Here is a 13,972-nt window from a genome sequence, read left to right as displayed (position 1 = left end):
CTCCCCTTCCCCTGCCCCCCTGCCAGGTACCACTACTATGTACAAAGCGGCCTACCGAATGGCCATCGCTAACAAGTACAACCCACTCAGATCTAAATCTCCTGGAGCCGGCCCCTCCCTGACAGATACCCAGCAAGACACGATCATGCTGCCGGACCCCGAGGGTCTGGGGGAAGCCTCCGAGCTGGAATCCCTGCGACCGGACAGTCGGTTCGAAGCCGTCCAGTCACGGAGCTCGGTGCAGTCAGCATTGAGTCTGTCAAAGGGACGGAAGTCACAGATGGAGGGACTGGATTCTGACATTGAGGCTGACCAGGTGAGAACTGGAAATCAAAAATGGTCGTGGCTACTGTCGAGTTAGGTAAGGACTGAGTTTTAGTCGTTCTATATCTACCTAGCCACGCGGTTCTGGAGTGTGAGATCTGTCAAAGGTATGGTTGACTTTTTCACAAGTCAAAGCACAAGTCTGATATATATTGATTATGGAGGAACTATGATAACAAGATTCATGGCAGACATGACTTGATGTTGGTGAATGACTTGCGATTGGCTTATGATGAGAATCCAGCAACATACCTAAGTCTGTATGCGTGCCAAAGATATCTTGTGTAACATTTGCAGTTTGTGTCAGTGGTTTTTCTTGAAAAAAAAAGTCAAACTCTAGTGAAATGTTCACATACGTGTCATTCCAATTTCTCCAACATCATTAGTCAAAAATTCTTGAACTTTTTTTAGCGAAATTGTTGGCTTCCTGTTTTACCCTTCCAAATGTTGTCATTTTAGCCACTTGTTCTCTCTTGAAATATCTTCGGTAGAAAGTTATTTGCTTCTGTGTATATCTCCTGTTCATTTTGATGTCCATGTGGTCGTGTAATACCCATTTTGTCCCCAAATCACCTCGGAAATAGGAACCAAGCACCAGGGCTCCATCCAGAAATCAAATCTCACCAGAGCAGGTGGCAGTCTCCTTGTCAGCTCAACCTGCCCTCACCCCACCCTCACGACCCAAGTCCCGCATCACCCTACCTCCGCGGCCCAGTCGGCCTGCAGACGTCGTCCGAGACCACCACGCTATGAGGGATTCCAGACCCGATGACAGGCAGACCAAGGGCAGTGAGGTCTTCATACCGACCGTGCCGATGGAGGAGCAGGTGCCCCTCCAGGAGGAGATGGAAGGAAGACTGGCCAGGCCCAACACAGCCGAGGGTAAGATATGGGTAACAGAAGGAGGGGATGTGAATGGTGGCGTGGGGTACCCCTTAAAAGTGGTCATTCATTTGCAAATGAGGAGGTACTCTGCATTACGAAAGCAATTTATGATTGGTGGGGTCTTAATCATGAAAGATCAAAGTTTTTTTGATGTCTCATGACCAATATTTTCAAAACTTTGTATGCAGGTCACAGAATCCATTGTAAGAACATTGATGAAGTTTAAATTGAATCAGGGGTTCTGTTTAGTCATTTATAGAGCTCGCTTCCATGCCTGGTGACCCATGCATTGAGCATGCAGGAAAAGTTAGCATTTTTATGATCCACTGTGGATCATTTTCAAGGAACAGTGTGTCCACGTGTCTAAAATTAGTGTCAAAATGCCTCCAAGACATCAGTAAAAAATTTTTTTAAATCCTGATAGCTTGACATGAGGTAAAAAAAAAAAAGTTTGCAACGATGCCAGAGAGAAGAATTCTGCCCGTAGGGTTAACTTCAGGAGGCATGCACCAATAGTCATTAATTCAAACGGATGAGAGTCGATGGCATGATGCTGAAATTATGGCGGACTAAACTGTATGTAAAATGTCACAGGAGAAAAGATATCTCATTTAGACTAAATCCGGTTAAGACAAAAACCGGGTGGCACCTGCTAATGTTTTGGTCATTTTTGTTTACTCATTTTTGCTTAGTAGTTCCTACAATGCTTTGTGTGTAAATCGTAAACACGCGTTCAGGGGGATGGTGTTGGAGATCTTTTGTGCCGTCCGTGTGTGGAATTTTGTCCGTAGACTACCGGTTTTTTTTTTACTTTTCAGGGAGGGCATCATTGTCACAGCGCCCTCACACTGCTGGTGCCGCCCTTCATGTGAACTTTGAGGATGAGGTACGTGCATTGTTGAGACAAACAGTACGGAAGTTCCAAATGATGAGAACTTGTGAAGTTGTAGGATGCAGGATACGGGTAATTTGGATTTCACCTTAGCTGCTTCTTTAATGATGAAGTACACGTACTCTGGCAACGGGGTGAAAATAAAATGGTGTCTTTGAGCGCAGGCTACCTCAGCTATCTTATCAGGAGATTTACAAGAGGCTCAGGCAGATAGTGTTTAAGAATTCAGATCTCTTAGAGTGCTGAATATTATTACTGCAAAGAGAAGCGAAGATCTAATGTTTCCCTTACCCTTCTGTGTCTGTCTAATTGATTTACCAGGCTCTCCTTGATGGCTGTGATACGCCCGTAGCCAAATACTTGAGCTGCCCAGGGTATGTTAATATCTATTTGAGTAATAAAACATGGTCTTGAGGCCTAGGTGTGATCCGTGAAAATAGACGGAAGTTTAATCAACTTTTTTTGGTGTCTGGCCTTGAGCCTTCGCTCAAGTCAAGCCCTCATTTTTGTCTCTAGCATTCTCCTGTTAGGTCTTAGAGGTCCCACCCCTATACTGTGGCATAGTGTGTCAAGAGGTGGCGAGGCCAGATATGCGACTGACAAAGGGAGAAATTCTAATGTTTAAAAATGATTTTGATTCTCCTTAGAATGCTGCAAATCACAAGAAATTCTTAATTAGGTAGTTTGAAAGGGAGTGCAAGATTCTAAGTCCATCACATCCTTTTCTTGGGGGGGAGGTTGGAGATGATTAAGGGAATAAGTATGTGCTTGGCTGGTCTTAAACGTGCATTTAACCACTTTGCGCCGGGCTGTTATCGATCATTGTTCATGCTCTTTGGTTGGGTGTTTTTCATTTTTTTCCGTTTTTAAAATTCTTCAAAAATTCACATGCTCATTTACTGGACGTGTACACCCAAAAGAATGACTGTCCTGTGGCGACTCTATTCTGACAGGCAACCTCCACTGATGAGTGAGTATTCAAGCCACGCATGTTGCCCAGTGTAGAGCCCCCATTAATTTGCGGTGTCGCATAATTTCCTCTTTGTTCTGGGAATTAGCCCAGTGCGTTGCTACACTGGATGGCCAGCGTTGCTATGCAGAGAATGTGGACCACAAGGGTGAACCACACCATTCTCATCGGGCACACCGGCACAGTGAACACTGCACAATGCGGCCAGATCCAACAAACACTCAGCAGTATTGTATCGCTAATCGGTGGAGCGCACGCTTTTTGTCCCCGCTGATAATTCACGGGCACTGGCAGCGGCAAACGATGATACTTTTTTCAAAACAATGACATAAATATAAATATATGTTGGGTAAGGGCAAAAGCCGTATTTAAATGATTACCTCTGCTAATGGCCAGCACTCTGCACTGACAGTGTACAATCCTTCATTGGCAAGTCCCAGCGGCTCGGTCTTTTGTTTCCAAGTTCGGTCACCCCATCCATGAATAAGGTCCAATTTCGGGTCCAAATGAACCCATTGTTTCCCATCAATGATGAAATTACCTTTGCTGATGACTCAAACTTTTGACTGATAGCAAGTGAACTTTTTTCTGAAAACACCCAGGGAATTTACTTTTTGTGAAAAGAAAGTTGCAATTTGGGGCACCCTGGCCTCGTGGGCCATGCATCATGTCTCTGGTATGAAGCGGTTAAGACCGGCTCAGGAGAATGGATGCGACTGTTGAATGCCCAATCCACAGGCAAGGGCATAATTAGCGTTCAGTCTCCTAAGCACATATTTATTTCCGTTCATAAATACCTTTTCAGTCAGAGAGTCAAAAGAAGTCAATATATGATGGATTTCTAACAATTTTGCTGTAGAATTTTACTGTCATTTTCCCAGACAACCTGATCTATTTTATGGAATATTCCTTGTGTTAATTGTCTAATTGGTGTGAACGTGGCAAGCCCCATGCACACAGATGCTTGACCAATCAAAATCGACTAAACTGTTTCGTATCCAGGTGCCAACGTGTGATTTACCTAGTGGGCATTATCACCTCTCAGTGGGTGTTATCACCTCTCAGTGGGCGTTATCGCCTCTCAGTGGGCATTATCAACTCTCAGTGGGCGTTATCACCTCTCAGTGGGCATTATCAAATGTTAATACACTGTTAAGTTGCACGTTGAATAGGGAGACTGAGGTATTTATAACTAATTGACGAATCCTCATTGTGTGTAAGATTTTATCCTGGGCACAATTTCAAGCACAGAAACATTGTGTGCTGTCTTTTGTCTTCAGGAGTCCTGTTGACCTGAGAAACATTTACAGAAACGACGGCCTCCACTTTGAGGAGAACTGGCAAGAGAAAATGATAGTCAGGTATGCTGTGTGGAACCCGTGCCCCAACCTGGCTACATTTTGTTGCTGTCTGTGATCTTTGCATCCATTATTCACGATTGTAATCTGGCATGTGAAGCCAATGAGCTGGAATGGCTAATGAGTAGTTGAATAAAAGTATTAATTGAATTTTATCCATTGATTGATGGTACCTGAGTTCCCTGTGTGGCTCGCAGCGATGGAAAATTGATTAGCAAATTTGCTGATCATATTGTCATTTGATTAGCATTTTGATGAAATTGACAGGCAAAAAATAAATGGGCCTAATTCAGTACCATTGCAAAAATTCTGAATGAAGAAATGCTGGACTGAATTTAAACTTAAAAGAAACGCCATTACATGCATGCAAATTTCAAGATGGTTGGACATGGGATAGCTAAGATCCTTGAGGGGCTATCCAGCTGACAGATGGCTGGAATATTTGTACTATTCACTTGTCCTACACATGAGACCTATGACTTCATATCTCAGCCAAAAGGCCTTGCACCTCAATGAATGATAAGAGGGGATTTCTTGCTTTAGCGCAGCATTCGACAATCTTGGTATATAATCAATTCAGTTAGGAACACACGGTCTCCCATCCATTGTAGCCAGCTAGCATTGCTTAACTTCTAAAGAATTCTTTGAGCTTTGATTGTCTGGGACAGTATTAATCAGAGACGCTGCAGTTGAGCCCACACCTTGTTCTCACAATGCCGTGCTAGTGCGTTGCAAGCATGTTGTACGTCATACAGTCAGTAAACCAAGTCTCATGCTGTCCAAATGAACCTCTACAAAAAGCATTTCTTTGGTCGTCGTTCATACTGTTGCTCGTGACTAGTACTTGCAAAAAAAGGACTTTTGAAAGGACTTGTGATGGACTAGATTAGGGCACTGGTAACCACATCCATCCCTGACATTGTTTCTTGGGGGGGATGGTGTTTGCAGACACCACATCCTAAGACAGCAAAAGGAGCAGCGAGCCCAGAGCGCCGCAGACCGACGACGACTCCTGGACCTCAGGAAACGACAGCGGAGGAAGGCTCTGCTGGGCCACCATCACTGCACCGCGGAGGGGACTGATGAAATATCACCCCAGGAAGGTATGACGACACGAGCTGATAGATAGACCCAGTTGTCTCCTTTCAGGTTTATGGTCCGTTTTGGTGCAATTTTCAGCCCATCAGCTGGATTTGCCAATACCAGAGGCATACACGGAGAGATGCTTAATGGGAGGTGTCTCATGCCACTCTGTTGCTAAATAGGAGGCTTGCTGTGCTAAGGTCAGACCAATGGATTTGAAAATGACATAAAGTTAATCGCAATTTAAACAGGTAGTTGATTCTTTTGTTGGATGTTAACAAACCAGACGTTGAAATCAACATAGCTTCCAGGCTTCTTAGTTGTCACAACTCTCTCTATATACACCTATGGCTACTGCCTTCCATGACCACCTACCCACTGACCATTGGTCCAAAATTGAAGCAGGACATTGGCTGATGACTACTTCATCCTACCTCCGCAGAACAGCAGCGAGAGTATGTTAAAACAGTTACAAATTAATTACATTGACTGACTAAACCAGAGTTTGCATGTAAAGGGAGTACATAAACTAGATAATATGAAGTAGACAAAAAATGGAACGAATACAAAAGCATCCATAAAACTAAGTAACTATGTCTCTTTCTCACTGAACTTGTCATGGTATCTTCCCTGCACAGTCTACGTCACTCGGTCAGACACCGCCCTGCACAATACGCAGCGATGTCGGAGTGCCCCCTCTGGACGCACGGTCCCGTCGTCACCACCGGTGCAACCGCGCCAGGCCTTTGGTCAGAGCAAGGAACCAGACCTCAGCTCTGACATGCCTTACAGGTCAGACAGTTTCTTTATGTCAGTCTGCTTTCATTTGACTGTTCCACTGAACTTTCCCGACGGCCCCTTTCACTGGTGGAAAGCACTATGTTGGGTTTTGCCTAGAGTGACCGTCATGGAACATTAGCTTAGTACATTTAGTTAGCACAGTGCTTCCTGCCATTGGGCGAGGCCACTGCTTATTACTGGTGATAGTGTTACCATGGTTACCAGATTCGTTGAAATTGTACAAACTTTCTTCCGCTTCATGTACTTGGATTTATACCCCCTTCCAGCAACAAAAATTATTTGCTCCTAGTTTTTTTCTTCAATGTTCGTTCATAATTTTTGCACTCGTAATATGACATTACATGAGTGTTTGAATTTACATTGTTAGAGGATTCACTTTTGTTTGTTTTCAATTAATAGCAAGAAATTTTTATTGAAGCTCAGACTGGAATGAAACTTCCTAAGTGTGTTAGAGACAAACCAAGAAAGGGAACCAAAGACCTTTGTCCAGTTTTCCCCCCCATGGTGAATGCCTGTGCTCGTGAGTGTACTTTTAATTAGCCTTTTGGAAGCACAGCAGATGCAATTCTGAAGGGGGTGCTATTCGAAGTGGGTAGGCCTAAACACTCAAGATTTTACCCTTTAAAATCACCCTCTTATTGTGTTGGCCAAACCTCAAAATAGACTAATAGGAACAGGGTACCTTGCCTCCTGTAAGTCAAGTAAAATCAGGGGTGTGGGAATTCAGCTTTTTAGCTGATTTCAGCTTTTTTTGTGTGTAGATGTTGACCCCGAGTTTTTGTACACCTGGTCTGTACAAAGTATGGCAACTGTTTACATTTCAGCGTCTGGCTAGTTGTTTTCAGGTTTAATTTTAAGTGGCATCTCTCACCCCCATAAAATACAAGTTCATACATGTGGACTGTGGCCTACCGAAGGATTTGTTGTAGGATGGTGTATTTGTAGGTATCCGTTGTATCTTCGTTTTTCAGAAAGATAAAGAGACACCCCCCAAAAAGGGGGACTCATGCTCCTCCCCCCATTGCACCACTACATGTGAATGTGTGTGGTGTACAAATACATGCACAGTGTGGGAAGGAAAAGTTTGGCAATTCCCGAGGGGATGGATGAATGACGAATTTTTTCACAAGCTCTCGGATAAGCACTGAGCATGCAGTGTTTATCAATATATACGTTGGGTAAGGGCAAAACCCGTTATATAAAAATAACAGTCAGAATGGAATGTGACAAAGTTCATGACACCTGTGCAGCCATCACATTTCCATGTTATCACATGTCCATGTCGTTTGTTAGCTGGCACAAGATTGTTTCCAAATGACATCGCTGCCTAGTATGGGACATTCGGTATCCTGTAGGAAGGAAGCAACAAGTGGGCCTGGATGGTACAGAGGAAGTTTTCGAAAAGAGAAACAGCTTCCACCTTGGTACTTTTTTTTACCCACTTCTTTAAAGGGTACGAGGTGGTGAATTGACTCGATGGGCAGTGACATGTACTGCGTCATGGTGCTATGAACTCTTACTGGCGTGATTATTATTTGCTGAGCTTTAAAAAATGCAATTTTTTTTTCATGTCGAAGAGGACTATTCATCCGTGTAAATGTTGGAGTAGATCTGCATCAGTTGCTTCTGTTATTTGTGGGCATAAATTGGCCTTTTTTTTCCAAAAAGATTGGAATAAGGTGATTTCTCTTTTAAGTTGCTTCTTTGAAGGCTGCAGTTGATGAAACTCCATCGTGAAGAGCACAGGTCTAGAGTCCCCAGTCTTCATCCAATCAACTTTGTGCTTTAACTAATATTTAATAATATAACAATTGACCTATTGTTTCTCTTTGTTGTTCATTTGATGAATTTGACGGTTTCTGTGGAATCAGGTGTCAGCTTATGCTCAGTGCATTCTGAACACATGTAAAAAGATCAACAGAAGACTTTTAAGCTCATTAGAAATATGTCTCTACAACTTGAAAAACATTTTTTTAGGCAAGGGCCTCAGAGGACTTCCTAATACCGGATCAACTGAATTTTGCAGAGAGATGTTTTGTGGAATTAGTTTTGTTCCATTTTCACTATTCCCCAAACTGACAGGTTGAGAATCAACCAGGCCCAACCACAGAGTGCAAACCCCAGACTTCACCCAGAGGACGTCTTTGAGGAAGTCGCACCCGACCCATCTCATCCTGGGTCACTGCTTCTCAAGAGGCCACATAGCACCAAGTCCATTCCTAGCAAAACAAGGTATACCACAAAGGCGGATCCAGAAGCAAACTTGGGGGGGGGGAAGTCGCATTTTGGGGGCGAGGTGGCTAAGAAGTGTAAAAATCTTTAATATTGAACATCCATTTGTTTTCTTTCTTGGTGGATTCTTTTCTTCAGAGGTGCAAATTTGTCAGTCTTTATTTTACTCCCATCTAGGAGTATTTATATCTAAAGAGTGGAAATTAGCTTTGAATATGAATGTTTTGCGTTAAACTTATATATCAGCACGATACTGAACTAGTCAATTTTGCCTTTTGAAAGTTTTATAGCTTGGTGCTTTGTGTGCCAGTGATTATATGTTATCTTTATCAGCAGTGAATAAACTCTTTTTCAAAGGGCCCGGATGGGGGGGGCTCACTTCTTGCATGGTCAAAGATTTTTTCTTGTCTGAAAAGCAATGTGTCTTCACCTTTTATCTCCCCAGACGGTATGTCTTGGTCACCAAGGTCCGAGAAGACCCAGATATTCCAGTTCCGACAGTGCTGGAAAGACAGCTCCTGAAGGACAGGTTCCCCCAGACCAGACGCAGACTAAAGCAGCTGCGAGAACTTCACCGGAGGGCCTCCATTCCCAACATGGAGTTGGTCAATATCTCCAGTGTGGGCGATGGACCTTTCTCTTGAACAAATTCAGCTGTCCAGATACTCCAGGATCCACTCGGGTCGGCGGGGGAATTCCCTGCCATAAGATTGTCTGAGAGCGACAACAGAAATCAACCTTGAGCTTAAAGGAGGGCTTCAATGATGAAGTCCAGAGTTGCTGACAACATCTGTTGACTCTGAACATTTTGGTAGAATTAACTTTGATTGAATTTTTTTCTTGTCAAACATTTTTTCCCAGGATCAAAGTGAGTGCTATATTGGAAACGGAGTCAGTACTACTGTAAACAAGTTTTTTGAAACCATGCAGCTGATTGGTCAATTCAAGGGAGAGATTTGGTGCTTTCTGTAACATTAATTGATGGCCCATTGCACTGGCTAAGCTTGATTTTTTTGTAACCAAAACCGTCCAGTCATTGATGGAGCTTTGTGGAAACTTGTGCTAAATTTGATTTCTCTCTTAATTCATCTTATTATGATAATGTTTTGAGAGATCAAAAAATGGTTTACACATAGTTGCGTTTTAAAAAAGAGAACAAAACCTGCAGGGGCCAATTTCATAGAGCTGCTTAAGCACAAAATTAGCTCAAACACGAGGAAACCTTGCTTGATAAATCAGGTAACCAGCCAAAACTCCATGAGATGACTCCATGAGTCCAAAATCGACTCCACACGTTTGCATTGCGTTCAGCCATCAAAATCGCCCAATAACGATGCTGACGGATAGGTAACGCTTGCCGCAATTGTTGACGCGCATATGTAAAGAGGCCTTTATACATGTGCATACATGTACAAGGCACTGTTTGGGAGTTTCTTCAATCAATCAACTGTAAGTCAAGCTCAACGCCTTGATCAAGGTGACTTTTTCGCTTCGCCAAATTTTCATACATACCTCAGACAGTCTCTCTATTCAACTACGTGCAACTCGACCTTGTAGTAACATTTGATAATGCCTGATGAGAAGTGATAATGCCCGCTACGTAAATCGCACGCTGGCACTTGGATACAAGATTCTGATTGGTCAAAAGTCCGCATGCACGTGCTCGCCACGCGCGCGCCAATTGGACAATTTTTCTCAAAGAATATTCCATAAAATGGACGGGGTGTTCGGGAAGCTGAAGATAAAATTCTTGAACAAAATCGCAGGAAATCTATCATATATTGACTTCTTTGGACTCTTGACTAAAACATTATCTATGAATGGAAATGATAATGCCCCTAGCCGCAGGCGAGGGCCATTAGTCGCGTCCATTCGTCTGAGCGAATTTTAAACGCACGTTTCAGACTGGCCAATCTGATATTAATTATTCCCCTCTTAATTGCAAATTGTCTTCAGGAGAAATGAGGTTCTTCAAAAGGAAAATTTAGTTGTTGATATTGAAGAAAATATCAGTAATTGACTTCGGTGGTAGTATTTTGACAGACGTGTTGCTGTGATCAGATTTTTAATTACATGTAATGATGGTCTTTCATTTATACTGGCCTTATGAGCCAAATGGCTTGGAACAGATTTGCCCTTTTTTTCCATTTACTATGCCCAGTCGCTAGCAAAGGTTTGTCAGTAATGCATATGTTGTGCTGACTTGACTGAATGGTATCCTTCAACGTCTATTCGTTTGTGAGCTGCATTCGCGAAGAAAGCCTTATTGTGTGTAGGATAAAATGGGTGGAGAGGGAAGAGTGCTTGTTAAAGGGCATGCGGCTACAATTTAGATTGAGACTTGACATCGACAACTAAACGGCTCCAAGAAAGCTATACATGTCATAAAATGCCAGAAGTGTGTTTCCAAAAAGAAAAGAAAATGTAGCTTTTTAAAGATAGAACTTTAAAAAAATAGAGAGATTCAGTCGTTGAAAGTGGATTTATTTTGGTTAATGTAACTTATCAGTATTCCTCAGTCTAATGCTGTGTGTATATATATTTTGAAAACAAATAAATGCCTTACAAAGGGGAATTTGGTTTTGGATTCTCGTTTGGCCCACTTGTTTCTTTTACTCAGTATTTTTGTCTCTACACCATAAATGTACAGAAGTACCTGGCTCAAGGGAACAAAGTTTATTATCGAGCACAACCGCCCGGTGCAACACCCACAGGTTTTCAACGTCGCGTAATACGGGCGTTTCACAGTAGTGGGCCCTCCAAGAGTTTGCAGCGCGTTGGCAAATCACATTCTGCGGAATCTGTCGACCCAATGCGCGTTTGGAAAGGGTCGACATATTTCGCGCCTTGTGATTGGCCAACGCGTTGCAAACTCTCAGAGGCGCACTATTGTGAATCGCCCGGATTGTTTCTGTATGGCAAGAGTTCATTGCTGCTTTAAGGTAAACATGTGGCGAATGCTGCATCGCTTTTACTCTTTCTTATTTGTTGAATTATCTCTCGTGATCGATCATCCAGGCTTCCCAGCAGGGACGGTGCCGGCCCGTGCGAGGCTGTTCAAGGGAACCTCCAAAACTATTAACCCCTGGCCGCCGAGCGGCGGAGAAGTGCCTGGTACGAAGTAGAGCGGGAAGAACTGTACTCAGAAAAAACATCCGTGACCCTGCTTTGCAAAACTAGGTTTCATGGCAACGCAACAAAAACATCATCCAGAAATACAACGGAACTGTGGTCCCCTTTTGTGGGGTTATTCCTCGCAAATTTTGTGACAGATGTTGAGTGTGTTTAGGGTATTTATGCTGTATTTGGGGGCGATCTTCAATGTTCCTGTTTGTTTGGAAAAGAGCTCTTATGCGTCGAAATCATGTTTCCTTCTAGTAATCCATTCCACTGCGGGCTATCTGTCGACCAAAGGATTTGTTTTAGGTGTTGAAGAGGGAATGCTTGTACCTTTTTTCTCTTTTTTTCTTGTTGGAAGGTTGTTTTGTGGAATGCAATGGGTATGGTCCTATGGGAGGGGGGTTTCATTAAAAAATCTGGGTTAAGTCATTTGGCGAGTTCTTCATCTACCGAGTTCTTTATTGCAGCCTTTGGTTCAATGTGTTGCATTCATTTTAGGTATCCTTGGTTTGGTCTTGTTTTATAAGTTTGTTTGTTACTTTTAAGACCATATTTGGATACGAAATGATTTTCCTCGCATCACTATGCAAAAATTGTTGCAATGGAAAATAGTCAGTTTTCAGTAGCCTCGATGAATTGTCGTGGGCTGGGTGACCTTGCGACGTCTTTCATTTTCTTATGAACAAAAAATATTTTGTTTATTGTTTACAAGATGTGCATTTTACCAAGGACACGGAACAGTTTGCGGGGTGTGAATGAGGTTTCAACTGTTTCTTCAGCTCATTCAGGAGCAACTCCAGAGGAGTGGTTATCCTTTTTAATAATAATGTGGGATATATAGCCAAGTGGGTCAAAAAGGATGAAAATGGTAATTGGTTAATTGTGGATCTAGAAGTCGGTGATTACAAAATCACATTGGTCAACTTGTATGGACCAAATAACGATGATCCTGGTTTTTATAATAATATCTGCACGATTTTGAATGATTTGGATTACACTCACACTATTCTTTGTGGGGACTGGAATTTGGTCCAAAATGAATCTCTTGATTATGTGAACTACGTCAATCTGAATAATCCTCTGGCAAGAAACAGAGTTCTCAATATGTGGAATGATTTTGATTTATTTGATGTCTGGAGGGCACACAACCCGGATTCTCGTAGATATACTTGGAGACAACTCCAAACTTTGAAGCAATCTACATTGGATTGTTTTCTTAATTTCATCAGAATTAAACTCTAAAATTATCAGTTGTGAGATTAAGCCAGGAGATAGAACTGATCACTCTCTTATTGACATTAAATTTGACCTCAGTGATATTGAACATGATCAAGGTTACTGGAAGTTTATTAATTCGTTATTGACGGATAAAAATTATGTTGATGTAGTTAAGGACACTATTTGGGACTTGGTGGAAGAATATGCCATGTCTCCATATTGACGTTTTAATCTTAGAAACATGCATCCACGAGATATCCATTTTGTTATTGATGATCAAATTTTTTTCAAAATGTTATTGATGAAAATAAGATCAAAAACTATTTCTTTTGCCTCTTGGAAGAAAAAGGAAACTAGGAAAGCCGAGGTTTTGCTTGAGGAGATAAATAAACGTTGACCTCAAGTCACTTTTCGCAGCGGCTAGTAAGAGCATTCTTGCCGACAGTGTACGAGATAGCATTGAGGGGCCTTTATCTCATGACGAATTTATTCAGGTATTAAAAAAGCGAAGAATGGCAAGTCTTTTAGTTTTTTGGTTTTAGTTATGGATTTTATAATTATTTGGCTTCAGACGTCGTTATACTTACTACGCTCATTAAACAGGGGTTATGTCTCTGGTCAACTCTCTGTTACTCAGAGATACGGTAAAATTCCTTCTTTTGCTAAAAGGGGACAAGCCTCGACAGTATTTGAAAAATTGGCGCCCCATTTCTCTTTTAAACACTTCGTACAAAATTGCTTCTGCCTGCATTGCAAAGAAAGACTTAAATGTTGTCTGAAGTGTTTTATTCATGAAATACAGAAGGGGTTTATGGCAGATCGTTTTATTGGGGGAAAATATTCAATTAATGTATGACTTGTTTAATGTCAGTGAATCTAATAATATTCCTGGTCTATTTCTGTCTATTGATTTTGAAAAAGCATTCGATTCCATATCACATAATTTCATTTTTAAAGATCTAGACGCGTTCGATTTTGGCCCTTCTGTTAAAAAGTGGATCAAGGTACTTTATATAACCAAGCCTCCTCTTCAGTTCTGGTTAATGGATTCCTTTCTCAGTCGGTTCAAATTGGAAGAGGTTGTAGGAG

The 13,972-nt window shown here is 42.1% G+C and overlaps 1 protein-coding gene across 3 annotated transcripts in view; it reads left to right on the top strand.

The window, feature by feature from the left end:
- Positions 1 to 11,132, top strand: part of LOC110986955 (uncharacterized) — a 36,524-nt gene extending 25,392 nt beyond the window's left edge. For 2 of the 3 annotated variants that reach the window (XM_022249310.2, XM_022249309.2), the window contains 9 exons: positions 27 to 316; positions 909 to 1,206; positions 2,028 to 2,095; positions 2,423 to 2,475; positions 4,352 to 4,432; positions 5,378 to 5,532; positions 6,151 to 6,304; positions 8,396 to 8,545; positions 8,991 to 11,132. In XM_022249310.2, coding sequence (XP_022105002.2) covers positions 27 to 316; positions 909 to 1,206; positions 2,028 to 2,095; positions 2,423 to 2,475; positions 4,352 to 4,432; positions 5,378 to 5,532; positions 6,151 to 6,304; positions 8,396 to 8,545; positions 8,991 to 9,189 — 1,448 coding nt within the window. In that variant the 3' untranslated portion in view covers positions 9,190 to 11,132. The remainder of the gene's footprint in view (positions 1 to 26; positions 317 to 908; positions 1,207 to 2,027; positions 2,096 to 2,422; positions 2,476 to 4,351; positions 4,433 to 5,377; positions 5,533 to 6,150; positions 6,305 to 8,395; positions 8,546 to 8,990) is intronic. The other variant, XM_087135931.1, reaches the window with a different exon arrangement.
- The last annotated feature ends 2,840 nt before the right edge of the window (positions 11,133 to 13,972 follow it).

This window comes from Acanthaster planci, linkage group LG04 (genome assembly GCF_054643075.1).
Source record: "Acanthaster planci isolate LZ-2023a linkage group LG04, COTS_SCS, whole genome shotgun sequence".
Lineage (NCBI taxonomy): Eukaryota > Metazoa > Echinodermata > Asteroidea > Valvatida > Acanthasteridae > Acanthaster > Acanthaster planci.
The sequence above is the reverse complement of the archived record's forward strand: the minus strand, read 5'-3'. Positions and strand labels throughout refer to the sequence as shown.